The 27,645-nt window shown below is 41.3% G+C and overlaps 1 protein-coding gene across 2 annotated transcripts in view; it reads left to right on the top strand.

Annotated features, from left to right (window-relative positions):
- Positions 1-3,428: 3,428 nt before the first annotated feature.
- Positions 3,429-27,645, top strand: part of LOC124610693 (probable maltase) — a 45,238-nt gene continuing 21,021 nt past the window's right edge. Inside the window, exons 1-6 of one of the 2 annotated variants that reach the window (XM_047140182.1) lie at positions 3,429-4,056; positions 4,201-4,377; positions 4,463-4,620; positions 5,021-5,146; positions 5,955-6,184; positions 23,377-23,572. In XM_047140182.1, coding sequence (XP_046996138.1) covers positions 3,534-4,056; positions 4,201-4,377; positions 4,463-4,620; positions 5,021-5,146; positions 5,955-6,184; positions 23,377-23,572 — 1,410 coding nt within the window. In that variant the 5' untranslated portion in view covers positions 3,429-3,533. The remainder of the gene's footprint in view (positions 4,057-4,200; positions 4,378-4,462; positions 4,621-5,020; positions 5,147-5,954; positions 6,185-23,376; positions 23,573-27,645) is intronic. The other variant, XM_047140193.1, reaches the window with a different exon arrangement.

Raw genomic sequence — 27,645 nt, 5'->3', positions numbered from 1 at the left:
CAGTGTGGTCTTCCTCTGTGAAACAGCTTTGGAAAAAGGTGTTTAGTATGTGTAAAGGTGTTTACTTGTGTCTTATACCTTCTTTGTTTCGTTATACCATTTACTTTCTGAGAGTGTTTTGCATTTTGTAACAGTACGCATGTCATTTTAAATTGCGGGCAACCGCAGTCAAACTTCCACGATTTTGATGAAACGATCCACAGTGGCTGCAAAATATTTTTATTGAAAAGTCACGACCGGGTTCGCGCCAATTGAAGACGCATCATCAGGTGATAGAGATTCTATTTAACAACTCATATTGCAATGGCAACTGCCTTTCAGCCACGCGCTATCATTCACGTCCAATTATAAAAACAAGAACGCTAAAATCGATAGTCCATATTTAAAATGCAGGGGACGGCATGGAACTATGCCATGAGCAGAAGCGTGGCTGAGTGGTGGTAGGCAAGGTAGTTCTGACCGTTCTGTATGTTTTACTGGTGGCGTCGAAGGCGATGAAAACAAAACCGCCGCTGTAGAAAGCCTGAAGGGTGGGGGCCGGCTGAACATGAATTAAACTACTTAAAACATATGTAATTTTTATGGAATATTCCGTCGTTTCTTGAAGGAACAAAGACATGTTAATAACTTGAAGGCACACAATAATATTTATTAAACGGTTCCTTATCATCTGCCTTTCGGCTTCTTAGGCCATTGCCAGTTAACTCAATATTAAACAGACAGTTCACACAACTTTAGCGAGAATTCGTAGCTGTATAAAGAACGTTGTATACAGATATATGACATTTTATGACTATATCGATACAAAACACAATCATAATGTAGTACCTAAGGAGAAAGTGAAAAAATAAATTTTATATTATAATATATTCAAATGTTAAAACTATAACACCTTTGTAGAAAATTACTAGACTGACTGAGCATGAAAAAATGGTTGAAATGGCTCTGAGCATTACGGGATTTAGCATCTGAGGTCATCAGTCCCCTAGAACTTAGAACTACTTAAACCTAACTAACCTAAGGACATCACACACATCCATGCCCGAGGCAGGAATCGAACCTGCGACCGTAGCAGTCACGTGGTTCCGGACTGAAGCGCCTACAACCGCACGGCCACCGCTGCCGGCTGAGCATGAAAGGAATTGGAGACTCTGAATGAAAGATTCCACCTTTGCTTAACATGCTCTGATATTCATATGATGTGAAATGTGATGTTCTCTATAAAGGCAGAAGACTAACATTACTTGAAATTCTGGCCATTAATAAACACCAATCAAAGAATCCTGACCTAGTCCTTAATGACCAAACACAGTTCCATTACTCACCCTTATTAGAGCAGCAGCAGCCAGTTATTATTTCTCTCAACACTGGATATAACTGTTCCACACCCACATTCCTTAGACTCCCCCCCCCCCCCCCCCCCCATCAGTTTGTCGATATGACATAGCAGCCTGTGCCATTACTCACTAGTACAACAATGTTTGCCTATACATTCATATAGTTTTAATATTTCAATGTACTGTAATATAATATTTATTTGTCCAGAGTCTATTCAGGTATATGAATTCTCGCTGAAGTTGTGTGGTCTATCTGTTTAGTATTAAGTTATCTGATGATGGCCTAAGAAGCCAAAAGTCGGTTCATTACGAACCAGTACATAAATATTATTGTGTACCATTAATACTGTGTGTATAAGTTATTAAGATCATGTAACAGTATAGAACAAACTGATACCCGTTTATAACACTGGAAGTGGATATTTAAATTGTAAAATATTGCTGAAGCCTGAGTGGTAATTCAAATTCCGTCATTCACAGATATAATACCATGTTAGTGGAAAGACGCAACAAGATAGTCTGGGAAGCTAAAGACCTATGATGATAAAATAGTGCCTATTCTACTTAAACAGTCAAACTTCGCACTTCGCTAAAAGACCCTTGCGTAGCAGGTCTGTCTGCGCATTCAGGGTAGAATTAGGGGATCTTTTTAGAGCACGACAAATCTCAACCTCCTCTAAAACAAGTGTAGCGCCTTTGCTTTCGAAATGTGGTACGTGTATATTCTTACGGTGATCAGGTGGCCAGTTTCGCGGAAATATTGTTATTATCCGAGAACAAACTGATTTCAGTAACGGTGTCACAAAAAGCTCATTCAAAACGCGCCAATGAAATCGGCTTACAGCAGAAACCAGTTTTGTTGTTCTATTCTTGAAATGTTGCTCACCACTCTTACCTCAGACTGCACTGAACTACTTTTTTTTTTTTTTTTTTTTTTTGAGAAATTTTAATTTGTTAAGAAATGTTAAGAAATTGGAACCAGATACCTTCTAGTTTGTTATTGTGCTGATACTGGGTCATGTCATCAAAGCTTTTGGGCTGAAGGAATCGGTTTCACTTGGAGCCTTGTCTTCCCTTCAAATCGGAAGTGCACGTCAGAAGCAAGTACTGAACATAGAGTGTAGCGATTGCTGATTATTAAATGCTCTTAGAAATTGTTCCCTATATTTTCGGATTCTTGTGCACATTGCAAGAGGAACAATTTTAAAACTGCAACGTGGACCTGAAGTTTAATTTCTCATAACTCTGGTACGTCATTGGCTTCCCAGTAAAAGTTAGTTAGTTGCTCCCCCCCATACAATAATTGCAGTCACATACAACATTAAGCTTTAAAACACAAAAAAATTATATTGTATATTCGTATCTTATTGTTAGAAATGTCTTACGATACACAGTCCTTACACTGCCTTCTAAGGATTTATGCCACAACATACGGAAAGTACGAACTTCTTCGGTGAATAAATTCTTTGTCTATAACGTGAAACAATAATTTATTGCGTCTAGCCAGGAGCAGCTACCGTTACGGCCATACGAGAAAAATTACACATTGCATTCTGAAACCACTTTACATCGTACATCCAGCTATTTTTTTTTTATTTTTTTTTTCTACCGAAATGAATAGACTGGTCGGAACTAACAACAGGATTTCAGGATTGTGTCAGCTTGTTTCGCACATTAAATAGCGTATGTCTAATGAAATTCGTTATCGCTGTATGCTGCCCGCTGTGTACCTCGACTTATCACAACAAGACATTACGGCAAAAATCAATAGTCAAGCAGTTAAATCGACTGGTAATCTAAAATTCCATTCATGAAATCTTACAGGATTTTTTTTAAGCGCTAGTGCTACTCGAGAGATCTTGACGAGATAAGCAGAACAACTAAATGAGATTGGACGAAAACCTTTAAAGCAGAATAGGTTAACAGATTCTAGTAACGCAGGGCGTACTGTAGATGACCCGATAATTTGATGGGCAGTGGCTCTAAGGATTTTAATGTCAACGTTAATAAAATTGCTGCCGTTTTCCGTCCGCGGTGTTGGCAACCCTACCCCTGCTCTGTGACGTCAATAGCGGCCTTATTTCGTCAGATTTGAAGAGCAAGCCGTCTCAGTGATCCGGGGAGCGCAAGCCAAGGCGGTTGTGCGTTAACGCCGCAGTTGGTTATTGTGAATCTATAGTGGTGTGTTGAACAGAAATGGCAACTGAAATGGAATCTGCTTCTGATATGAATGATGCTGGCACACAGCTTTTGGAAGAAGAAAAACGTCCTACAGTTTTGCCCTTAGAAACAGCAAAAAAAGCGAAACCAGCTGGCGCTGAGCAAGACGATGGAGCGACGGAAAAGCTAGTCTCGAATGAAAAAATTAACTCCAATAAAGATGCTTCCGAAGTAAAGTTCTTGTCGGCAGATTCACAGAATGGAGACGCGAAGATTGACATTGAAAATCTAAAGCTAGCTTTCACTGGGATGACGAAGGAAGAATTGATGAAATTTGCAAATGACCCTTTTTGGATCCGTTTGAGATGGCTGCTTTTCGTCCTGTTTTGGCTTTTATGGGTAGCTATGCTAGCAGGTGCGATTGCGATTATTGTGATGGCCCCGAAGTGTGCACCACCGGCTCCACTGAAATGGTGGGAAGAAGGCCCGCTGTATGAAATTTACGTCAGGTCATACAAAGACGGTGGCGTGGACCAGGATGGTATAGGGGACCTCAAAGGTAAGTAAAAAAATTGAAATAAATTCCTGAGGACTAACGACTTCTATTGCATATCATATGTTAGAATAGGGGCGTGTCCCCAGGCTTTTAATGGTTGGATTTAGTAAACGTTTGTGCCTAATGAACACCTGTATCACATTGCAGGTGTGACTTCAGAAGTAAAGTACGTTGACGAACTGGATAGCACAGGCATAATTTTATCATCTATTTTCAAGTCAGATAATCAGGATCCCGATGCTGTTGAAAGTTTCAAAGAAGTAGATCCAATATATGGGTCACTGGAAGATTTTAAAGAACTCCTATCAGCGGTTAAGAACAGGAGTGAGTACTAGATTTATGGTAGATTTCCTTTGTAATATAAAAGACTACTTTCATAATGTGCCACTCCACTGACTAATTTTTTCAGGTTTGCACTTGGTACTAAATTTTATACCGAATCACACCAGCAAGAAACATCCTTGGTTTATTGCATCAGAAAATGGTAGTGACATCTACAGTGATTACTACGTGTGGGCTCCAAGCAAAGGACAGAATGATGATGGAGAAATACCACCTAATAATTGGGTTAGTATCAGAAGTTGTTGTCAGTTGTTATCTAGTTGTGTGCAAATGATTTAAGTGTGATTCATGGCTTTTTAAAATTTTACATTAGTTCCTTACCTGTAATATTTACATCCCTTTTACATTGCTGTTGGACATAAATTTGTAAACTAGAAGTAACTTACATTAACTGATGATCCTGTAATATTTTATTTTGATGTGACCAAAAGCTGAAATGTTTCACACGGTTCTTTGTGTGATGTGTAGCTACTAGCAGCACATAGTTTCAGATATTGCCCTATAAACATGGGTGAGATTTTTCTTATAGTGTACTATAAAAATTACTCTAAATTACAGATAAAATGATAGATCTCTTCTTAATGACATACTTTCTAATAGTACAACAATATTTGTTAACGGATAGGTCAGTGTTAATGGTGGATCAGCATGGGAATGGAGCAGCAAACGAGGGATGTTTTACTTGCATCAGTTTGGTAAAGATGAGCCGGATCTAAACATGAGGAATCCGAAAGTTGTTGCTGAAATAAAGGTAAGGTCTAAATGGAGTAAAGTAGGCTATATTTTGTACAATACTTAAATTACACAACTTTGCCTTCTTGCCTTGCTTAGGGCCCAGTACAAATGTTTGCATTTGTGGGAGTGAGTGAGGTTGGCTACTTTTTAAATAAGTTCTTTCATCAGTTAGATATGGTGAACAGGCAACACTGAAAATTGTCGTGTGAAATGTTTTATATATAACACTTCAGTGATTCCCAAGGATGCTCATTATGTTATTGTACAGATGTTTTTCAGCTGTAGTTTATATACAGCTTCCTGCCCCCCCTTTTTTTTCCCCCCCTACCTTTCTAAGCAGAAAGTCTCCCCCCCCTCCCCCCCCCCTCTCTCTCTCTCTCTCTCTCTCTCTCTCTCTCTCTCTCTCTCTCTCTCTCTCTCTCTCTCCCTCTCCCTCTCCCTCTCCTCTCCTCCCCCCCCTCTCATGTGCCCCCATTTTTTTGTGTGTGATTAATTTTTGTTCTTATCATATGATGATTCCATCTCTGTTAATTCACCCGTGCTTCCTATCGCTCCTCTGTCTTCGCTTTTATGCATTTACATCACTAATTTTATTTGGATCTCACGTTTCTTCAGTGTAGTTCCACTTTTACTTGTGTGTCATAACAGCTAAGGGTTGGTATCATTCTATAATTTGGATATTTGCTTATAGCTGCATATTTCTCTGCAACTTGTATCTTGCTGTTGATCTAAACTATGGTCCTCTTAATGATTGTTACTAATAGAATCACTGTGAAAGTTGTTACTTTGAAGGCACAAATTGTTTTTCTTTTTTTAATTTCCAGAGAGTGCTGCAGTTCTGGTTGGAACTTGGTGTTAGTGGATTCCAGTTAGAAAAGGTGGAGTTCTTGCTAGAAGATGAAGAGCTGAAAAATGAAACTCCATTACCTGTTCCAAGTGATGCCACCCATTTAGATTGGGACTTCTACACACATCTCCATACAACTAATCTTCCTGGGATAGTAGATATACTCACTCAATGGAAGGAAGTCATTACAAGTTATGGTGATGACAGGTATTTATTACTCTTGTTTTGATTTCTGTGCCCTTGTTCATTGTTAACCTATTATAAGATTGTTCCCATTTTTACAATGCTGCTGTTCTCAGTTTCACTTTATGCATTTTTCTTTGAAACTAGTAACATGTTGTGGTGGTGGTGGTGGTGGTGGTGGTGGTGGTGGTGGTGTATAAGGATTAATGTACAAAAGATGCCTGAGAATTGCAGTGAGCATGGCATAGTTGTTTTGCACATCTACCTCAACCAATCGCATATCACAATTTTGTATGTGTGTCTATGGCAACAGTTTATTTGCACTTCTAAAGACAAGTATGGTATTGTTTTTGCCCATAGCTGTTAGCACTTGATAGTTGAAAGCTGAAAATCTAGTTATAGGGGAACACTGGGGACTGAAACCTGAATCGTTAGTCTGTAGTGTGTGTTGCTGTATTTTAAAGTTGAGTAATCTTGGGTATTATATCCTTACTGAGTCTGTTAGATCAGCAGTCCAAAACTGAAGCACCCCCCCCCCCCCCCAGATGGTAGGTATAATATGCAGCATTATTGTGGTTCAGAATATTGGACATTAAAGATCCTTCTGCTATGGTAATTGATGTTTCGGAAGCAGAAAAAATTTGATTGAAAAATTGGTTCAAGGAGCGACAAACATTACCCACATAAACTTGAGAGAATTAAAACTGAAGAAAGATTTCCATAATTTTTACACTGATCTGTAGTGTAGGCCTTATTCAATTTCACTTTGCCATATTTAATGCACTTCATATCCCAAAACCTAAAACTACATGGGAAATTCAGAAAATTTATATTAGATAAGTCTCCAAGTATTTTGATGCATATTATGTATACAAATGTTAAGTAAACTCTGAAAATGCAAGGAGATCTAATACTTAACTTTTAGCAAAATATAAGTGATAAATAAAATGAATGAATAAAAGGGCAATCTAATGTACATTTTCTGAATTTCCCATTTCGTTATAGGTTTGAAACATGAAGTGGATTAAATATGGCAAAATGAGATTAAATAAGGCCTACACTACAGATCAGTGTTTCATCTCAACCGAAATTTCAGGGGGAGTCCAATACCACACATAAGTTTCTGTTTGTTGGTTTTATGTATTCAGTGTAATTTATCTATAATTGATGTTGTCACTTATAAAACAAAAGTATTGGCAATAGGAGGAAATAAGGAACTAAAAATTGTGCTGAATGGAGAAAAACTAGAACAGGTGCAAAATTTTAAGTATCTTGGAAGCAGGATAGACACCGACTGGAAGTGCACCACAGAAATTAAAACAAGGATAGCAATGGAAAAAGAGGCGTTTTATAAGAAAAGGAGAATCTTCTGCAGCGGTATGGACAGAGAACTCAGAAAGAGACTCATAAAATGTCTTGTATGGAGTGTTCTTCTATATGGCGCTGAAACATGGACTATGAGGAAAAAAGACAGAGGCTGGAGGCTTTTGAGATCTGGACATGGCGGAAGATGGAAGGAATAAGTTGGATGGACAGAGTAAAAAATGAAGAGGTACTGAGAAGAGTGGGAGAGAAAAGGCAGTTACTAGATGTAATAAAGAGAAGAAAAAGAAATTGGATTGGGCATATATTAAGAAAGAATGACGGATTGATAAAAACAGTTTTAGAAGGTTATGTAGAAGGGAAAAGAAAGCGAGGAAGGAAGAGATTCCAGATACTGGATGACATGATGGACGGTACAACATACAGCAGCCTTAAGAAGGAAGCAATGGATCGCAGAAAATGGAGAGGCAAAGGACCTGCTAATATAGCAGATAACATGATGATGATGATGATGATAAAATTTAGTTGTGGTGGCTCAATGGATCTGAAGACTTACCAACTCAGTTGCACCAAAAATAGCAATTCGTCTCCCCCTGTCCGCAGTTCGTGGTCGTGCGGTAGCATTCTCGCTTCCCACGCCCGGGTTCGATTACCGGCGGGGTCAGGGATTTTCTCTGCCTCGTGATGACTGGGTGTTGCGTGATGTCCTTAGGTTAGTTAGGTTTAAGTAGTTCTAAGTTCTAGGGGACTGATGACCATAGCTGTTAAGTCCCATAGTGCTCAGAGCCATTTTTTTTGTCTCCCGCTGATGCTGGCCTGCACCCACGCCTTCTCTCACCTCCTTGCTGCCAGAGAAATTTCTGAAGACATACTTACACCCATGATTAAAAAAAAAATAAAAAATATTTCCACAAAGTCAGCACTTTTCTATGGCGCCATAACTTGCTACCGCAGACTAATAGTGTGCCAAAGTCTTTTATTGGAGTATACACACAAGAAAATATCTGTATATCCTTTTAACTTTGCATTAATCAGTTTTTAAAACATTGTCATCGTCGATTGTATTTTCTGAGCAAAAAAATATCGTACAATTCATTAACATTTTTGTTTATATACTCATCTGCCCCAAACATCCCACAGTCCAAGCCAGGATTTATACATTATAATGTACTCTTAATGAGAGTACACTTTCATATTGTTTTGAGCTCATTTCAAATACAACAGCAGCAGCAAACACAGATATCCAGCGGCTGTAGTGTGCAAGTGACTGCCAAGGATATCAATAATGTCTTCATTTGGCATATGATATTGGTATATCCTTTTCTCATGTCAAGCAATTTTTTTCGGATGTTTTGGCCATGAAATGTGTATCAGCAAAATTTGTGTAGCAGTAAAATTTGTTCCTGACTGTTGAAATTCAGCTAGAAATGATGTCACATGGACATTGCTCACATATTGCTAGGTGAAGTCAACAACAATACAGAACTTCTGAAGCAGCTTAAAACAGGTGATGAAACATGAGTATACAGGTATGACATCAAAACCAAGGCTCACTTGTCCCAATGGAAACTGCCTGAAGAGCCAAGACCGACAAATTTGATCACTTGTGAAGGTTATTCTCACTGGTTTTGTAGACCACAATGGGATAGTGCATCATGATTTGCTGCATTATGGTCGTACAGTCAGTAAGGAATACTATCCCTGTAAGTTAGGTGCCATTTGTATGAAGCAATCCAAAGAAAACGACCAGAACTAGGGCAAAACCACTCATTGAAACTGCATCGTGATAAGGCTTCCACTCACACCTTAATACTTTTTGTGATTTTTGGCAAAAAACAAAAGCATTATTTTGCCTTGCTGGACATGGCCGCCCTGCGACGTTCTATGTCAGAGGCTGAAGGGAACCAGGTAAGGACGTAGATTTGATACCATTGATGAGATAAAAACAGAATTGCTGATTTAGCTAAATGCCATAATAAAATGAGAGTTCCAGAAGTGGTTCGAAGATTCGAAAAGTGCTGGCGCGATCGTATATCTAAGGTGGATTACTTTGCAGGGGACAAAGTTGATGTTGATGAATAAATAGTTTCTTTAAGATAAAAAAATTCCCATTACTTTCTGATCACATGTGGAATTTTTGTATCGATGGTTGGGAAAAATTAAGTGCTTACTGTAACAATCACCTTAATGGAAAAGTTGCTATAGTGCAACAAAACTTCATTTTCGGATAAAAACACTTAGTTTGTAGGGGGTAAAATACACACAAATATGTAATGACTAATTTCACATTAGATTTTTTTTATTTTCTGCTTTTGCTGTGTCTTTGTGTTTGTTATTGAACTATATACTGAAGGACTCCATATGCAAGTAAACAGAAAGTAATGGAAAATGAAACTATCAGCTTCCATGCTAATGTGGGCCTCTGGTTATGGAAAGATCACTCAATCATCAAAACCAAGGGTTAACTTTCCCATTTATTAGCTTCAGCAACTCGTAACCAAACTATCTTTTAACGTAACCTAGACCTCTGGGTACACTGCAGATCGTCACCATAATGTAGATTCTGTCTGAGATGAAATCATTAATATTGCAACAAAGACAGTGCAGAAATGTTGTAAATATAGATCAGTAAAAGCAACACCTGTAAGTGCCAAAAACAGATAATTAAGAAAAGGCAATCCATGCAATAAGTCATATGTATTTAAAATAAGGGAAATGCAACCACTCACGTATAGTGGACTGATGTGAGGAGTAGAGAGAAACAAAATGGAAAACAACATTCACACTAGTTTTAAAGCTCTTGCTCTTTTCCAAGCAAAAGTAACCCCCCCCCCCCCTCCCCTTTTACACACACACACACACACACACACACACACACACACACACACACACACACACACACACACACACACACACACACACCCCCCTCGACATGAACATCTGCTATACACTGCAACCAAATTTGATGTTTGAACTGGCTTTCGAAAATGTGGCTAATTTCCCTAGCACTTGTAACCTTTGTGTTTCACACACAAATTTTGAAATTTTAATAATGGCTGCAACGATTAAAACAAATCTGAAGACCATCTACAATATAATCATGTTTCACAGTTATGATGTGTGAAACTCTGAAAGAAAAAAAAGGTGTAATTCTTTGTATACTGATACCAGCAAACCCAGCAATGCTAGGCTGACCAGATGTCCCTGTTTTGCCTGGACTGTCCTAGTTTTCACATAAATGTCCTGGTGTCCCAAGAAAATCAGTCGCAATATGTAAGTGTCCCAGTTTTTAAACAAGAAACAAAATACGTTCAGTAATATTTGTTCCTAGTTTCCTAGAAATAAAACATTATAGAAATATATATTTTCATCCCATTTGGTGTAACTCTTCTTACGCCAAAAGAAAAGCAAGTATTATCTGCTCTCGCTTCTAACTTGCTGACCTGCCACTTGGCCCTCGAGGCAAGTAAAAACAAAACCAAAGGATATATAAAGGACGTGGCTTGTGTTAGCAGTGCTTATTGAATATTGTTTGCCATGTACGCATCCTTGTCCTAATGCTCTGAAATCTTAAATTTTAGTACAAAATGTATAACTTGTACCTGATTGCTGATTGATAATCTTAAACGCTAATTAGTATTACTAAACTGTACCTAAGTATCTAATAACTGATTGAAAATTGCTAAAAATATGGCCAGGCTATTACAGTGAAAAAGTACATATGTCTCTTTATTTCCCAGGAAAATAATTTCATTTATGTGTAATGTACCTACATTGTCCTTTCTATAATGAAGAACCAAAAAAAGGTAGGCCTACACTTGTGTAATATGTAGGGCCCCCATGAGCACGCAGAAGTGCCGCAACATGACGTGGCATGGATTCAACTAATGTCTGAAGTAGTGGTAGAGGGCACTGACACTGTGAATCCTGCAGGACTGTCCATAAATTCGAAGATTATGAGGGTTTGGAGATCTGTTCTGAACAGCATGTTGCAAGACATCCCAGATATGCTCAATAATGTTGATGTCTGGGGAGTTTGGTGGCCAGTGGAAGTGTTTAAACTTGGAAGTTTGTTCCCCCAGCCACTCTGTAGCAGTTCTGGATGTGTGGAGTATCACATTGTCCTGTTGGAATTTCCAAAGTTTTTTGGAATGCACAATGTACATGAATGGATGCAGGTGACCAGACAGGTTGCTTACGTGCATGTCACCTTTTAGGGTCATATCTAGACATATCAAGGGACCGATGGCACACAAACTGCATATGCCCCAAACAATTAGTCTCCATCAGCTTCAACAGTCCAGTGCTGACATGCAGGGTCCATGGATTCATGAGGTTGCCTCCATACCTGTACAGGTCCATCCACTCAATGCAATTTGAAATGAGTCTCATCCGGCCAAGCAACATGCTTCCAGTCATAAACAGTCGAATGTTGGAGGTGACTGGCCGAGGTGAGATGTAAAGCTTTGTGTCGTGCAGTCAAGGGTACTCGAGTGGGACTTCAGCTCCGAAAGCCCATATTGATGATATTTTGTTGATGTTTGCATGCTGACTTTTGTTGATGGCCCAGTATTGAAATCTGCAGCAATTTGCGGAAGGGTTGATCTTCTCTCACACTGAGCAATTCTCTTCAGTTGTCCTTGGTTCCATTCCTGCTGGATCTCTTTCCGTCCACAGCGATATCGAAGCTCTGATGTTTTACTGGATTCCTGATGTTCACAGTACACTCATGAAATGGTCGTACAGGAAAAAGTTGTCTTATGTAAGTGTTGCCAACCACAGCGCCATATTCTGCCTGTTTACATATCTCTGTATTTGAATAAATACTAACATAGAGACAGAGGGGCTGGCCAGTACTTAGCTCAGTACAGCCGATAGATACACAAAACAGAACAGAAAATTTACGTATCGTAGCTTTCAGAACTTTGTTCCTTCGTTGGGGGAGAGAGGGGGTTAAAGGGGAAGAAGGGAAAGTGGATTCAGTTACTCACAACCCAGGTTATGAAGCAACAGGGAAAGGTAAACAAAGAGGGTAGCAAAGATGGAGGCATGGGTGTCAGAGGGAAGCCAAAGATATTCTACTGGAAGTACTGTGCCAGCTTCAAACCAAAGAGGATGCATACAGAAGTAAAGAGGTATATAGTATAAAGATAAATACAACTATGTAGGATGAAAAGTAGTGTGAATGGCTGAAGAGAAAAGGGAAAGAGGAGAAGACTGAAGAGTAATCGGAGTGAGGTTGGTTAATGTAGGTTCAGTCCAGGGGGATGACGGGATGAAAGGATGTGTTGGAGTGCAAGTGCCCATCTCCGCAGTTCCAAGGGACTGGTGTTGGGTGGGAGAAGCCAAATGGCACATACGGTGTAGCAGGTTCCTAGAATTATGCTGGAGGGCATGCTCCGCTACTGGGTACTGGACATCTAGGCGGACAGTTCGTCTGTGCCCGTTCATGCGCTCAGCCAGTTTAGTTGTCGTCATACCAATGTAAAAGGCTGTGCATGCAGGCATGTCAGCTGATAAATGACATGTCTTGTTTCACAAGTGGCCCTGCCTTGAATTGTGTATGTTTTACCAGTAGTGGGGCTGGAGTAGGTGGTTGGGGGGGGGGGGGATGCATGGGGCAGGTTTTGCAGCAGGGTCAGTTACAGGGGTAGGAACCGCTGAGTAGAGAAGGTGTTCTGGGAATATTGTAGGGTTTGACAAGGATGTTATGTTGGTTGGGGGGGGGGCAACAAAAGGTGTTGGGAGAATATTGTCAAGGGATGATCTCATTTCAGGGCTTGACTTGAGAAAATCATATCCCTGGTGGAGTAATTTGTTGATGTATTCGGGGCCAGGATAATATTGGGTGACAAGGGGGATGCTTCTGTGTGGTCTGGGGGTAGGAACATTGTTGTTGTACGGGGAGGAATGTATTGCTCGGGAGATCCGTTTGTGGACAAGGTCTGTAGAATAGTTGCGAGAGAGGAAAGCACTGGTCAGGTTATTGGTGTATTTGTTGAGGGATTCGTCACTGGAGCAGATACGTTTGCCACAAATACGTAGGCTGTAGGGAAGGGAGCATTTGATGTGGAATGGATGGCAGCTATCAAAATGAAGGTACTGTTGTTTGTTTGTGGGTTTGATGTGGACAAGGTGTGGATGTGAGCTTCAACAAGATTAAGGTCAACATCCAGGAAGGTGGTTTGGGTTTTTGAGAAGGACCAGGTGAAATTCAGATTCGAAAAGAAGTTGAGGTTATGGAGGAAATTCAGGAGTGTTTCTTCGCCATGAGTCCAGACCACAAAGATGTCATCTATAAACCTATACCAGGCCAGGAGAAGCAGCTGTTGGGTCTTCAGGAAAGCCTCTTCCATGCTGCCCATGAAGAGGTTGGCATAGGATAGAGCCATCCTGGTTCCCATGGCCGTTCCCCTGATTTGCTTGTAGGTCTGTCCTTCAAAAGCGAAGTAATTATGGGTGAGGATGAAGTTGGTAAGTGTGATAAGGAACGAGGTTTTTGGAAGATCTTCAGGTGGGCATTGGGAGAGGTAGTGTTCAAGGGCAGGGAGACCATGGGTATGGGGGATGTTTGTGTAAAGGGATGTTGCATCTATGGCGACAAGAAAGGTTTCAGGTGGGAGGTGAGTGGGGACGGATTTGAGGCGTTCTAGGAAGTGGTTTGTGTCTTTGATGTAGGAAGGGAGTCTGCAGGTGATAGGTTGGAGGTGTTGGTCTACTAGAGCTGAGATACATTCTGTTGGGGCTTTGAAGCCTGCCACAATGGGATGGCCGGGATGGTTCTCTTTATGGATTTTGGGAAATAGGTAGAAGATAGGGGTACGTGCCTCAGGTGGAGTGAGGAGGATTGTAGAAGCTGTTGTGAGGCCTTGTGAGGGACCTTGGATTTTTAGGATTTTCTGCAGCTCAGTCTGCTTGGAGGGAATGGGATCCTGGGTGCAGCTTTGTAGGTGGAGGTGTCAGAGAGTTGACGCAGTCCTTCTGCCACATACTCCACACGGTCAAGTATCACAGTTGTGGAGCCTTTATCCGGCAGGAGGATGACAATAGAGCAGTCTGTTTTCAGCTCCTTAATGGTACGGGATTCAACTGGGGTAATATTGGGGGTTGTCGGGATGTTCTTCAAGAAGGACTGGGAGGCAACACTGGATGTGAGGAATTCCTGAAATGTCTGCAAGGGATGGTTTTGGGGGAGGGGAGGAGGATCCCTTTGAGAAGGCGGTCGGAACTGTTCTAGACAGGGTTCAACACTGGGTCTAGTATTTGGGGGCTGTTTTTGTGTGGTGAAATGATTTTTCTAATTGAGGTTCCGGGTGAGTGAGAGGAGATCTTTAACCATGGCAGTGTGGTTGAATTTAGGTGTGGGGCTAAAGGTTAAGCCTTTTGATAGAACAGATGTCTCTGGAGGAGAGAGGGATCTGGATGAGAGGTTTAGAACTGAATTGGGACTGGTGATATGTGGCATTTGACTGTGGTTATAGTTGAGATTTGGTCTGTGTGCTGGGATTGGGAGATTGAGTAGGGTGACTAGGCTAGGTTTGTTGTTGGCTATGAGGGGGGGGGGGGGGGTTGTTGAAGGTGCTGTTGTGGTTGGTATTTGTGAGGGATAGGGGGAGGGACCCCACTTCGTAGGTGTTGCACTAGTACTGTGGATAGTTTTTTCAGGTGGTGTGTGGCATGGAACTCAAGTTTACAGCTGGCTTCTAGGAAGATGTTCCTGAGTGTGTTCTCCAAGCAGGGGTTTGAGAGGTGGAGAACTTTGAAGAGAGATAGGAGCTGTTGGGAGTGATGGTTACACGAAGTAGTGTAGAGATTAAGGACAAGTTGGGTAAGGGCTAATGATTGAAGGTTCTAGAAGTCCAGGAGAGACTGGTGGAAGGAGGGATAGCACCCAGAGATGGTAACTTTTAAGTCCTTTAGAGGTAATTCAAGAGGTTAAGCAGGACTGAAGGAAAAGTATGTGGGATTGCAGTTTGGCTACGGTGAATGCATGTTTCCGTAATGAATGTAAATAATGTGGTATAGGATTAGGAATAAAATGAAACAGCCCATTGTTGTGTATGAAAATGAGTAATGTGGTGGTAAACTTCTTGCATAAAGAATACAGTATTGATGATGATCATATGAAAAAGATAGATTGTTACTAACTATATTTTGCAAATGTTGAGTCCCAGACAGGCATAACAAAAGACTGCTAAACAAATAAGCTTTCAGCCAAAAAGCCTTCTTCTGAACTGGCTAATTATAGCTCACCTAATATAACCTTCTTTTGTGTGTGTGTGTGTGGGGGGGGGGGGGGGGTCTGTCGCCGCTTGGTAAGTAGATATTTTTATCTATCGAATTCAATTATTTTGTCAAAAATTGTTTTTGTTGTTATGTTTCATGCATTTTCTTTAATTTAAGACGTCAAAAAACTATCCCATTGGCCTCGGCCCAGTTTATTCCATCCTTTTCACTCCCCAAACTTGGGCTCTGGTATCCAGTTCTCCTTATGACTGCCTGATGCTTTTGCTCGTCCATTTCCTACATCAATTCCCTAACCCCATTCCTACTCTGTGGATCCCTGCTCCATCTATCTGTAACGGTTTATAAAAGTATCCCTTTACTTGGCTAAAACTCAGCCTCATATCCTTTTCAGAAATGCTGCCTAAGCCATGGAATCCCCCCCCCCCCCCCCATGGCCTTATCATAAAAGTCCCCTTCTCTAGATCCCACCATCCTTTCACAATGTCCTTAAACTTTCCAGATACCCTTTGGTCCCCTTCCAGGAATTCCAACTTGGCCTCTTATCCTTCCTCTCATCAGTTCTTAAGAGCACTAGCCTTTCAGCAGAGGAAACAATCACCACACACAACTTTAAATCAATCCTGACCAAATGATTTCCCTGTAGATGAAGGCTCCACCAGTGTCTTGTTGAATTGCAGTGACTACCTGACAGAAGGCTTCTGCCAGCTGTCTTGACTCCTCGACCTCCAAATTCTGCCAGAGTGATCCCATCCCAGTCCCTGCTGAAATTCAAAGGCCCTTCACAGAACCTCTCCCATGAGTCCATCTCCCCCCCCGCTCTCCCTCTCCCTCGAGTCCCTCTCCCTCGAGTCCCTCTCCCTCGAGTCCCTCTCCCTCGAGTCCCTCTCCCTCGAGTCCCTCTCCCTCGAGTCCCTCTCCCTCGAGTCCCTCTCCCTCGAGTCCCTCTCCCTCGAGTCCCTCTCCCTCGAGTCCCTCTCCCTCGAGTCCCTCTCCCTCGAGTCCCTCTCCCTCGAGTCCCTCTCCCTCGAGTCCCTCTCCCTCGAGTCCCTCTCCCTCGAGTCCCTCTCCCTCGAGTCCCTCTCCCTCGAGTCCCTCTCCCTCGAGTCCCTCTCCCTCGAGTCCCTCTCCCTCGAGTCCCTCTCCCTCGAGTCCCTCTCCCTCGAGTCCCTCTCCCTCGAGTCCCTCTCCCTCGAGTCCCTCTCCCTCGAGTCCCTCTCCCTCGAGTCCCTCTCCCTCGAGTCCCTCTCCCTCGAGTCCCTCTCCCTCGAGTCCCTCTCCCTCGAGTCCCTCTCCCTCGAGTCCCTCTCCCTCGAGTCCCTCTCCCTCGAGTCCCTCTCCCTCGAGTCCCTCTCCCTCGAGTCCCTCTCCCTCGAGTCCCTCTCCCTCGAGTCCCTCTCCCTCGAGTCCCTCTCCCTCGAGTCCCTCTCCCTCGAGTCCCTCTCCCTCGAGTCCCTCTCCCTCGAGTCCCTCTCCCTCGAGTCCCTCTCCCTCGAGTCCCTCTCCCTCGAGTCCCTCTCCCTCGAGTCCCTCTCCCTCGAGTCCCTCTCCCTCGAGTCCCTCTCCCTCGAGTCCCTCTCCCTCGAGTCCCTCTCCCTCGAGTCCCTCTCCCTCGAGTCCCTCTCCCTCGAGTCCCTCTCCCTCGAGTCCCTCTCCCTCGAGTCCCTCTCCCTCGAGTCCCTCTCCCTCGAGTCCCTCTCCCTCGAGTCCCTCTCCCTCGAGTCCCTCTCCCTCGAGTCCCTCTCCCTCGAGTCCCTCTCCCTCGAGTCCCTCTCCCTCGAGTCCCTCTCCCTCGAGTCCCTCTCCCTCGAGTCCCTCTCCCTCGAGTCCCTCTCCCTCGAGTCCCTCTCCCTCGAGTCCCTCTCCCTCGAGTCCCTCTCCCTCGAGTCCCTCTCCCTCGAGTCCCTCTCCCTCGAGTCCCTCTCCCTCGAGTCCCTCTCCCTCGAGTCCCTCTCCCTCGAGTCCCTCTCCCTCGAGTCCCTCTCCCTCGAGTCCCTCTCCCTCGAGTCCCTCTCCCTCGAGTCCCTCTCCCTCGAGTCCCTCTCCCTCGAGTCCCTCTCCCTCGAGTCCCTCTCCCTCGAGTCCCTCTCCCTCGAGTCCCTCTCCCTCGAGTCCCTCTCCCTCGAGTCCCTCTCCCTCGAGTCCCTCTCCCTCGAGTCCCTCTCCCTCGAGTCCCTCTCCCTCGAGTCCCTCTCCCTCGAGTCCCTCTCCCTCGAGTCCCTCTCCCTCGAGTCCCTCTCCCTCGAGTCCCTCTCCCTCGAGTCCCTCTCCCTCGAGTCCCTCTCCCTCGAGTCCCTCTCCCTCGAGTCCCTCTCCCTCACACACACACACCTTTTATATGTTCCCCAAAATCAAACAATCCTGGACAGCCCATTGTATATCTACATCTACGTGGATACTCTGCAAATCACATTTAAGTGCCTGGCAGAGGGTTCATCAAACCACCTTCACAATTCTCTATTACTCCAATCTCCTATACCATGCTTCCATACGAGCTGATTTCCATTATTTTATCATAGTGATCGTTCCTCCCTATTTAGGTCAGTGTCAACAAAATATTTTCGCATTCGGAGCAGAGAGTTGGTGATTGGAATTTCGTGAGAAGATTCAGTCGCAACGAAAAATGCCTTTCTTGTAATGATTTCCAACCCAAATCTTGTATCATTTCTGTGACACTCGTCCCGTATTTCGTGATAATACAAAACATGTTTGAACTTTTTCGATGTACTCAGTAAGTCCTTTCTGGTAAGGATTCCACACCACGCAGCATATTCTAAAAGAGGACGGACAAGCGTAGTGGAGGCAGTCTCCTTAGTAGATCTGTTACATTTTCTAAGTGTCCTGCCACTAAAACACAGTCTTTGGTTAGCCTTCCCCACAACATTTTCTGTGTGTTCCTTCCAATTTAAGTTGTTCGTAATGGTAATACCTAGGTATTTAGTTGAGTTTATGGCTTTTAGATTAGACTGATTTATCGTGTAACCGAAGTTTGAGTTCCTTTTAGCAGTCATGTGGATGACCTTACACTTTTTGTTATTTAGGGTCAACTGACATTTTTCACACCATTCCGATATTTCTTCTAAATTGTTTTGCAGTTTGTTTTGATCTTCTGATGACTTTATTAGTCGATAAACGACAGCATCACTAGCAAACAACCATAGATGGCTGCTCAATTGTTTCCCAAATCGTTTATGTAGATAAGGAACAGCAAAGGGTCTATAACACTACCTTGGGGAATGCCAGAAACCACTTCTGTTTTACACGATGACTTTCCGCCAATTACTATGTACTGTGACCTCTCTGACATGAAATCACAAATCCAGTAACATAACTGAGACGATATTCAATAAGCACGCAATTTCACAACAAGCCGCTTATGTGGTACGGTGTCAAAAGCCTTCTGGAAATCAAGAAATATGGAATCAAGTTTAAATCCCTTGTCAATAGCACTCAACACTTCATGTGAATAGAGCTAGTTGTGTTTCACAGGAACAATGTTTTCTAAACCCATGTTGACTGTGTGTCAGTAGACCATTTTCTTCAAGGTAATTCATAATGTTCGAACACAAAATATGTCCTAAAGTCCTGCTGCATATCGACGTTAACAATATGGGGTTATAATTTAGTGGATTACTACTACTACTACTACTACTACTACTACTAATTTTCTTGAATATTGGTGTAACCTGTGCAACTTTCCAGTCTTGGGGTATGGGTCTTTCATCGAGCAAACGGTTGTATATGATTGTTAAGTATCGAGCTAATGCATCAGCATAGTCCGCAAGGAGCCTAATCGGTACACAGTCTGGACCAGAAGACTTGCTTTTATTAAGTGATTTAAGTTGCTTCACTACTCCGAGGATATTTACTGTAGCTGGCTATTGTGCTCCCACTCAAAGAATTTCCACCTTGCTGACAAACACCCCCATTCATTTACCCAAAACCTAGTCTTGCACTTCAAAGATATTAATCATTTCGCTGTGAAACTGTAGCTCTCCCAGTGCCCTTTCAACTCCAAAGCCACTATTTCTTTCCTTATACATCTTAGCAACTATCTCAAGACACACTACTGCAATTGAAAGGTAGGTATAGAAACAAACCCAAAGCACAGCCATGGGCACCCACAAGGCACCCTGTTTATGGGCCATGTAGAGGTAACCTTCCTAGCCTTCCAAAAATCCCAGCCCATAAGCCCGGTCCACACGCAATGATCTGTCTGCGCAGACATTGGCGCAGATGTCTGTACATGCAAAAGATCGGTGCAAATGTGGTGTGTTCACACGACACAAACCCCAATCTACTACTCGCCCGCCATCTGTCGGTGTAGAAAAGAAAAATCCGTGGCAAGCGACTACGCTCCCAGTAAATGTCAAAAATTTAATTCAGTTATTTTGAAATATAGAAATGGAGGAAGTTCTGTTGTGATCTGTGTTCGCAACTTGTGTTGCAAAAAACATTCAGACCAACCGCAGGAAACAGAGAAGGCGGTCAAAATGGTGTAGACAGTGGTTGCTAAAGCGAGAGCAGTTTTCTCACGTACATTTACTGCGAGAGTTGCAGGGCGAACCTGTTTTGTTTTACATTACCTCGTGTTACATTTCCTGGCACATTGACACTTCAATTTCATCTTCAATTGTACTCCTGCGTGGTCTCGGCGTTTCTTGATCACTAAGAAAGCCAAGCAAAGCAATACCATAACGTTGGCTGGTATACTTGATCTACTCTTACACCAGGTCTTCTAGATTTCTGAACTTTGGATAACTCTTTTCGGTAAATAGTTTGCTGACAGACTTAATTTACTTAGCTTGCCTTCATGAGCTCATCCTTCAGGACAGCGTAAATAGCTTCACATGTGTTGGGTATTATTTTACTCAATGCTTGTTTCGATATTGCAGTTGAAAATTCCAAATCCTTGTAGCTCCTTCCTGTTGCTAGGAATTTTAATGTTACCGCCAGCCGTTCATGAGGAGTAATTGCCCTTCTCATACAAGTATTTTTTTTCTCATAATATGAGGGGTTACAAGCTTTAAGAGATAATTATAAGTTTCAACATCCATCCGCAAATAATTTCGCCAGTTCGCAACGAATTTATTTTTTTTTTTTTTTTTTTTTTTTTTTTTTTTTTTTTTTTTTAATTTTTTTATTTTTTTTTTTTAATTACCGTTTCTCTGTTTGCCAAGGCGTCAACTGCCCGCAATTTTTCAATGAGAGCATTGTATGCTGCTGCCTTTTTGTCTCTGTCACTATATTCTTTACTTTTAATCTTCCACAAACGTGGGTGGTTTCTATATATTTCAATGAATTCACTTACAAACTCTCGAGAACACTGACAAGTATCAGCCATTTTAATGCCCTATGCGCACAAATACAAACACTAGACTGAGCAAACAGCTGTTTCGTGCCAGATTTGCGGCAATCTCCTGTCCACACGCTCCAACTTGTCTGCGCAGATGTGGTTTGAACCCACAGATTTGAGAGGTTTCGCTCAAACCTCAGGTTGGTGCAAATCTTCTGTCCACACGCAACGATCTGTCTGCGCAGATGTGATTTGCACAGACAGATCGTTGCGTGTGGACGGGCCTATAGTCTGGCTCAGGTTCATTGATGATATCTTTGTCATCTGGACTTGAAGCCAAGAGATCCTATCCTCATCCCTTCACAATTTCAACATGTCTCCCATTCTTTTCACCTGGTCCTCCTCAATCCAACGGACCACCTTCCTGGATGTTGGCCTCACACAACTCAGTCCTCCGACCACCCTCCAGAATCAGCTACAAAGGAGCTATCTTGTGCCACCCATTATCACCCTGGACTAGAACAACTGAATCATATCCTTTATCAGGGCTTTGATGGTCTCTAATTATGCCCTGATATGAGGGGAAACCCTACCCAAAATCCTTCTCACCCCCTCCTAAAGTGGTGTTAGTTGCCCCCCAATCTGCACAACATCCTAGTCCTTCCCTAAACCTCTCCCATTCCCAACCCCTTGCCACAGGGATCATATTTCTGTGAAGACAGTTAAAAGACCTGCACAACCCACTCAAGCATTTCCTGTTCCACTCCTATCACAGGCTTATCCATCCTACCCCATCAGAGGCTGAACCACTTGCAAATGCAGCCATGTCGTATTCCAACTCTGCTGCAAATGTTGCACATCTCTTTAGGTCTGTATGACTATCATCCATCTGTCCACCAGGATGAATGGTCATCCACCACACTGTTGCCAAGAACAAAACTGACCACCCTGTGGTGCAACGGTAGCTGAGTGTAACATGCTCCATTTCAATAGCTGCTTCACAACTTCTGTCATCTGGATCCTTCCTTCCACCACCAACTTCTCTGAAGTACACAGAGTTCTCCATGGAACATATCATTCACTCCCATAATCATCCTGGCCTCAATCTCCAGTAGCCCAGTGTCTCCACCCCTTCCAGTCAAGTTTCCCCTTCTTCCGACCTGTCACCCCCTCCCAAATTCATGTCACAGTGCCACCTTCAGCATGCATTGCTTACGAAGGTTCCGACAACCATGCATCACATGCTTAGCCTGTGCACGTGGCACCCCTCCCTTCCCACATTCCTAGCCAGAAATCTGGCTGCCTCCTGCTAGCCACCCAGGACTCCTCACCGGTGACTGCAGAGGCAGTAACCTCACTTGACACAACGTATTTCACCTGCCGAAATGCCTCAAAGGGTGTGTGTGTGTGTGTGTGTGTGTGTGTGTGTGTGTGTGTGTGTGTGTGTGTACGTTATGCCTTTCAGTAACCCAAAAGTATGTATGCAATTTTTTTTTTTTTATTTTTATTTTGTAGTTTGTTTGGATAACAGAAAGTAAAATATTCTCGCTAATTTTTTTGCTATTGTAGGTTATGCTTGTATATTGATTTATCAAGTCAGAATCTGATAATACAGCTAGATTCTCAAAATATTGAAACAAGTAGATACCAGAAACAGAATCGAACACCTCATTTTGGTCTTAATATGTATTTAATAAGCAACAGTACATTGTATAACTTTTTTTATTGGACAGTACAGTGCAGCGTCACTCGTTGCCTACTATAAAAATTCATCACTACAATTTGCCATCTCTTCCTCTTAACTATGTTCAGTAGGTGACATATGCTGTACCTGATTTTCCATTGGGTTATTGGACAAAGATGGAGTATAACCATGTCAACTGTGGGTTTTTCATAAAGTGTGATATTGCCCCTCCCCTCTCCTGAAGCCTAGAATGCGGCGACACTGAAATTTTACATAGAAAAGTACTAGATTTGTCATTGCCAGTGTTCACTCTGGTATTAGTTATTTTCTTTTCTTTACCTTGCAATTTTAGTTATTTGTAAATTCAGGAATGTTATGTTATATAAGAGGAAATTTGGGTGTTTTGATCACTGTTACGTGTATATACTATATGCCAAATTATGAAACATACTAGGACTAGAGGAAGCCATAATGTAACCATTTAGAGCTTTCAATGGTAGCTTCCTGAATAATATATGAATGCCATAGTAGTTCTATAATTGATCTGTCGTCATTAGTGAGTTGACAGTAATCTTATTTAACTGTTATTGTTGTCGATAATTTGTAACACAAAGCAGTGTAACACAGATTTGTATATCCAGTCTCTTTCAAACACTTATCTTTTAACAGGATTCTTATGGTCAAAGGAAATGCGTCAAAGAATGCACTGCATCAATACGCTAAAAATAATGGCACAGATTTAGTGGATTTGGTACAGCCGACAGAAACTTTCACTCTTCTGAAGGAAGGATTTACTGCTGATGATTTGAATGACATTGTGAAGAAAGTTTTGGACAGCAGTAATACCGGACGTCCTGTCTGGCAGGTACTGATAATTACTTTATAGATGGTTACTTTTTTTCTCTGAAGTTAATAATCTGAAAGATATCTGCATGAATATAATAAAGCATAATATCTGTGTTTCTCAAGTCAAATACTGCTGGAGCTTTAATGTAATATTATCAAAGCATATGTGAAACATCATCTATGACATAGCTAATTATAAGGTTTTTCTCAACTCATAAGATGTCAGCAACAAGTTCTTTACTTGAGGTAGTACTATACGACAGGATACACCCTTCCATTTCTTTGACTTGAAGTTACCAGTCAGCTATTGGAAGACCTACTGTTTCACGTGAACTTAAATCCATTATGCTCCTTGGCATTTTTTACATGCACAATACAGCAAAAAATTCTGAAGTGACAGGAAAAATTAGAAAAAAAAATCATGTGGTATATACCAAATCTAAATTACTGTTAACCATATAGCCAATTCATGAAGAGCAAGGAATTTTATAATAGGCAGAAATGTTAAAAATATTTACTGTCAAAAAACAGTCTTGATCACAATTTATTTATTACGGTGACCGGTTTTGACTACTATTGCGGTCATCTTCAGACCACAGTAGTGGTTGAAACCGGTCCCCATGATAAATTATTATCAAGACTGTTTTTGATAGTAAATACTTGTAACACATTGATCATTGTTCGCTCCCACAATGTGTTTAAAAGTAAGAAATGTTAAACCTTTTTTCGTGGTGAAGGATGTGGGTGCTACTATTCGGTGTGACAGTGGTCCAGAGGTGTCCTGTTTGTTTTATTGTTAAATATCATGTTTATCTTTTGGTAATTTTCTATTTGTGTGAAGGCTTCAATATTCATCTTGTATTTAAATCTTGTCTAAAGTGAGGTGATAACTATCATTTAATTGTAACCTCACAATGAAACTGTCTAGTCACACGTCAAAACCTGCCCTGAAATTAATGTATTTATTTGTTGTAAATATTTGCCAAGATCATAGTTTGTCAGGCAGCTGGATAACTGTACACCCGCGCCATAGCTGTAGCAGACAATGCATTCGCAACTTGGTGGGCACATATCTTTGGTTGATGGCATATTGGTAAGCAGATAACATGGCAAAATGTGATGCTAATTTATAAAGTGGATTTCAGTTTCTTTTAGTAGTTTTTGTCTAATAAAATTGTTCAGTTACAATTTGCTCTAATATGCTACTCATTAAATGTCAGTAATAATTAGCAGTTGCCTTTGCAGTATCGCTAAGTGTTAGCACATGGGATTCACATTCAGGAGGCTGACAGTTCAAATCCCGGTCCCACCATGCAGATTTAAATTTTCTGTGATTTTTCCTAAATTGCTCCTGGCAAATGCCAGGATGGTTCCTTTGAAACAGGCACAGCTGATTTTTCTTCACCATCCTTTTCTAATCTAAGCTTCTGATCAGTCTGTAATGATGTGGTTGTTGACAGGAAATCAAACTCCAATCTTTCTTCCTTTAATTTTGTTTCTGTTCCCGTCGTAGATGCTTCATAATAACATCTGTCTTTGTGCAAGTCCCAAAGTTTCACAATAATCTGGGATCCAATAATGTTTTCAACCTTGCAAAGATGAAATACAATGAAACACGGTATGCAATTGAAATTGCTTAATTTTCCATAAGACTTATATATGTGTTCTTTACTAGTCAATTTCTTGGACATTCATTCCAATGAGGTCAACAATTTCATTAGAAATTGTAGAAATGTTAGAAGAAACAGGAAATAATTCAGATGATTCCACGAGTTGTGATCTCTACAATGATTGTTGTGCTAATTAAAGTCAGGAACAACAATACAATACCTTCCTAGCCAAAGAAAACATGTATATTAATAACTTTCTGTGAGAAAAAAGATTGTAATGTTTTGGTTAAACGAAGAAGAGAGAAAGCACTTAAATGTGCAAAACCAGTTACATTTAATAAAATCTGAATGTTTACACGAAGTAAAAATATGCGCCATAGTGAAACTTGGAAAAAAAAATGTGAAAGAAAAACTATTCAAAAGCTTTATAAGTGCTTGTGATAGTAAATGCACCATACCGAGGGAGATCTAGGAGACTACATGATCTGAATTGTATGTGAGATTACCATTTCCAGGCTTCCTCGACCTCGTTAAAGAGATTCAGGAAATTATCGAGAAATTCGTAGCTGACATAAAGCTGAAGCTTCTTATCTTCTAAAAGCTGTGTATAAAGCCAGTCAGTCAGCTTTTGTGCAGTTCACACTTTTATGATTACGAAATAAGTCAGCTGCTTTGCAGTAGAATCCTGTGACACATTGGTATACATGAATGCCAGTGATAAACATCCCTGGATTACTGTTTCTGCAGCAGACACTGTCTCTCTCTCTCTCTCTCTCTCTCTCTCTCTCTCTCTCTCTCAGGAACATCAAGGTAAATTAGAAGCAAAAATTAAAACAAAGGATGTTTGTACTTGCAAAAATCGTGTAACTGATGCAGCAAAACCTGGAAAAATAGGAGAAAATGATTGTCAATGTTACATCCAAAAATCTTCATAACATTTTTCAGCAGCGTAAGGCATTTTTCAGAAAATTGTCAGTACAGTTTCCAATAGCTCTTTCTCATTTCAGTTTATCAGCAGAACAGTATTTTTAGATTTTAGTCATTTCTGATTTGTCAGTTTGCATCACCACATTTTATAAAATTGATAAAGTATGCCTAGTACACAGCACAATATGCAGAACAGTGACCCTTGTCATTCCTAATTGCATTCACGATCTCTCTAAATAAAACTATTAGTTACTATGAAGTGCCTTAATGCATTAATTTTTCTTTTATCAGATGTACCTGACACAAGGAAAATGTTTGTTTTTATCACTCAATAAACACTTAGCATTTTTGTGGTGACTACTGGGAATAAACAAGAAACTTCTTCATTGTTAGCAAAATATACATTAGTGAAAAATTATCATAAGAACAGTGCTACAGGAACTGTTATGAAATATTTAATGTCCACAACTTAGTCCTGATTGATGGAACATCATAACTGCCTTGATTTTCTTTCTTTCTTTCCCCTGCTATTCACATGTATAACAATTACATCTGCAGCAGCTTAGCTGTTGATATGAAGTGAAAGTTATTCTAAAAATTAATGATTTGAGACATTTTCTGTATGGTTTAAGTGCCTAAAATCCACATGTGTGCACTTGGGACTTTATGCTACATGGCGTATGCCCTCTTGTCATGCCTGCATCTGCTTATTCGCTGACTTATGTCCTAGGCAGGAAGGGCTGTACAAACAATTGCTATAAGTGATCCTTCATGCAGCAAAAACTAGTAACTTTAACATCTTTTCTTAACAGCTAAAATTTTGACACTGTATTTCTTTCGGTGCATTCGTCCTGCGTGAAAAATTTCTGGATAGGTTTCGACATATTGGATTGAACCATTCTCTTGTCAGACTTTAGCAGAAGATGCAGTTATCTGTATAAAGTGCTATCTGAAAAAAGCTGCACAGATATTCTGTCAGATCTTGATAAGATTTCAAACTGGTTGAAAGAGTTGAAACTTCCTTTAAATATACAATAATTAAAAATTGTGCTCTTCACAAAATAGAAATCCTATGATGGCAAGATCAGTGAGTCGCAGTTGGATATAGGCAACACATATGACGTCATGCTGGAAAGTACTGCCTCCAAATTTTTTGTTGAAAACTCATACAGCTTTTCAAATAAATGAGTTAACATTCTGCACATTCATTCTTCAAGTCCACATATTTGCAGCCCTCTGCCACTCTGAATTGTAGCATACAACATGGCAATGCGTAATACATGAAATAGCATCTACATCTACCTCTACACTCTGAAAACCACTGTGAGCTGCACGGCAGAGGGTACGTCCCACTGTACCAGTTATTAGGGTTTCTTCCTGTTCCATTCACATATGAAGTGCGGGAAGGATGATTGTTTGACTACTGTGTGTGTGTGTGTGTGTGTGTGTGTGTGTGCAGTAATAATTATAGTCTTATTCTTACACTCTCTATGTGCACGATATGTAGGGGATTTTAGTATATTCCTAGTCATCATTTAAAGGTGGTTCTTGAAGC

Source organism: Schistocerca americana, chromosome 1 (assembly GCF_021461395.2).
Source record: "Schistocerca americana isolate TAMUIC-IGC-003095 chromosome 1, iqSchAmer2.1, whole genome shotgun sequence".
Classification (NCBI taxonomy): domain Eukaryota; kingdom Metazoa; phylum Arthropoda; class Insecta; order Orthoptera; family Acrididae; genus Schistocerca; species Schistocerca americana.
This window is presented reverse-complemented; position numbering and strand designations above follow the sequence as displayed.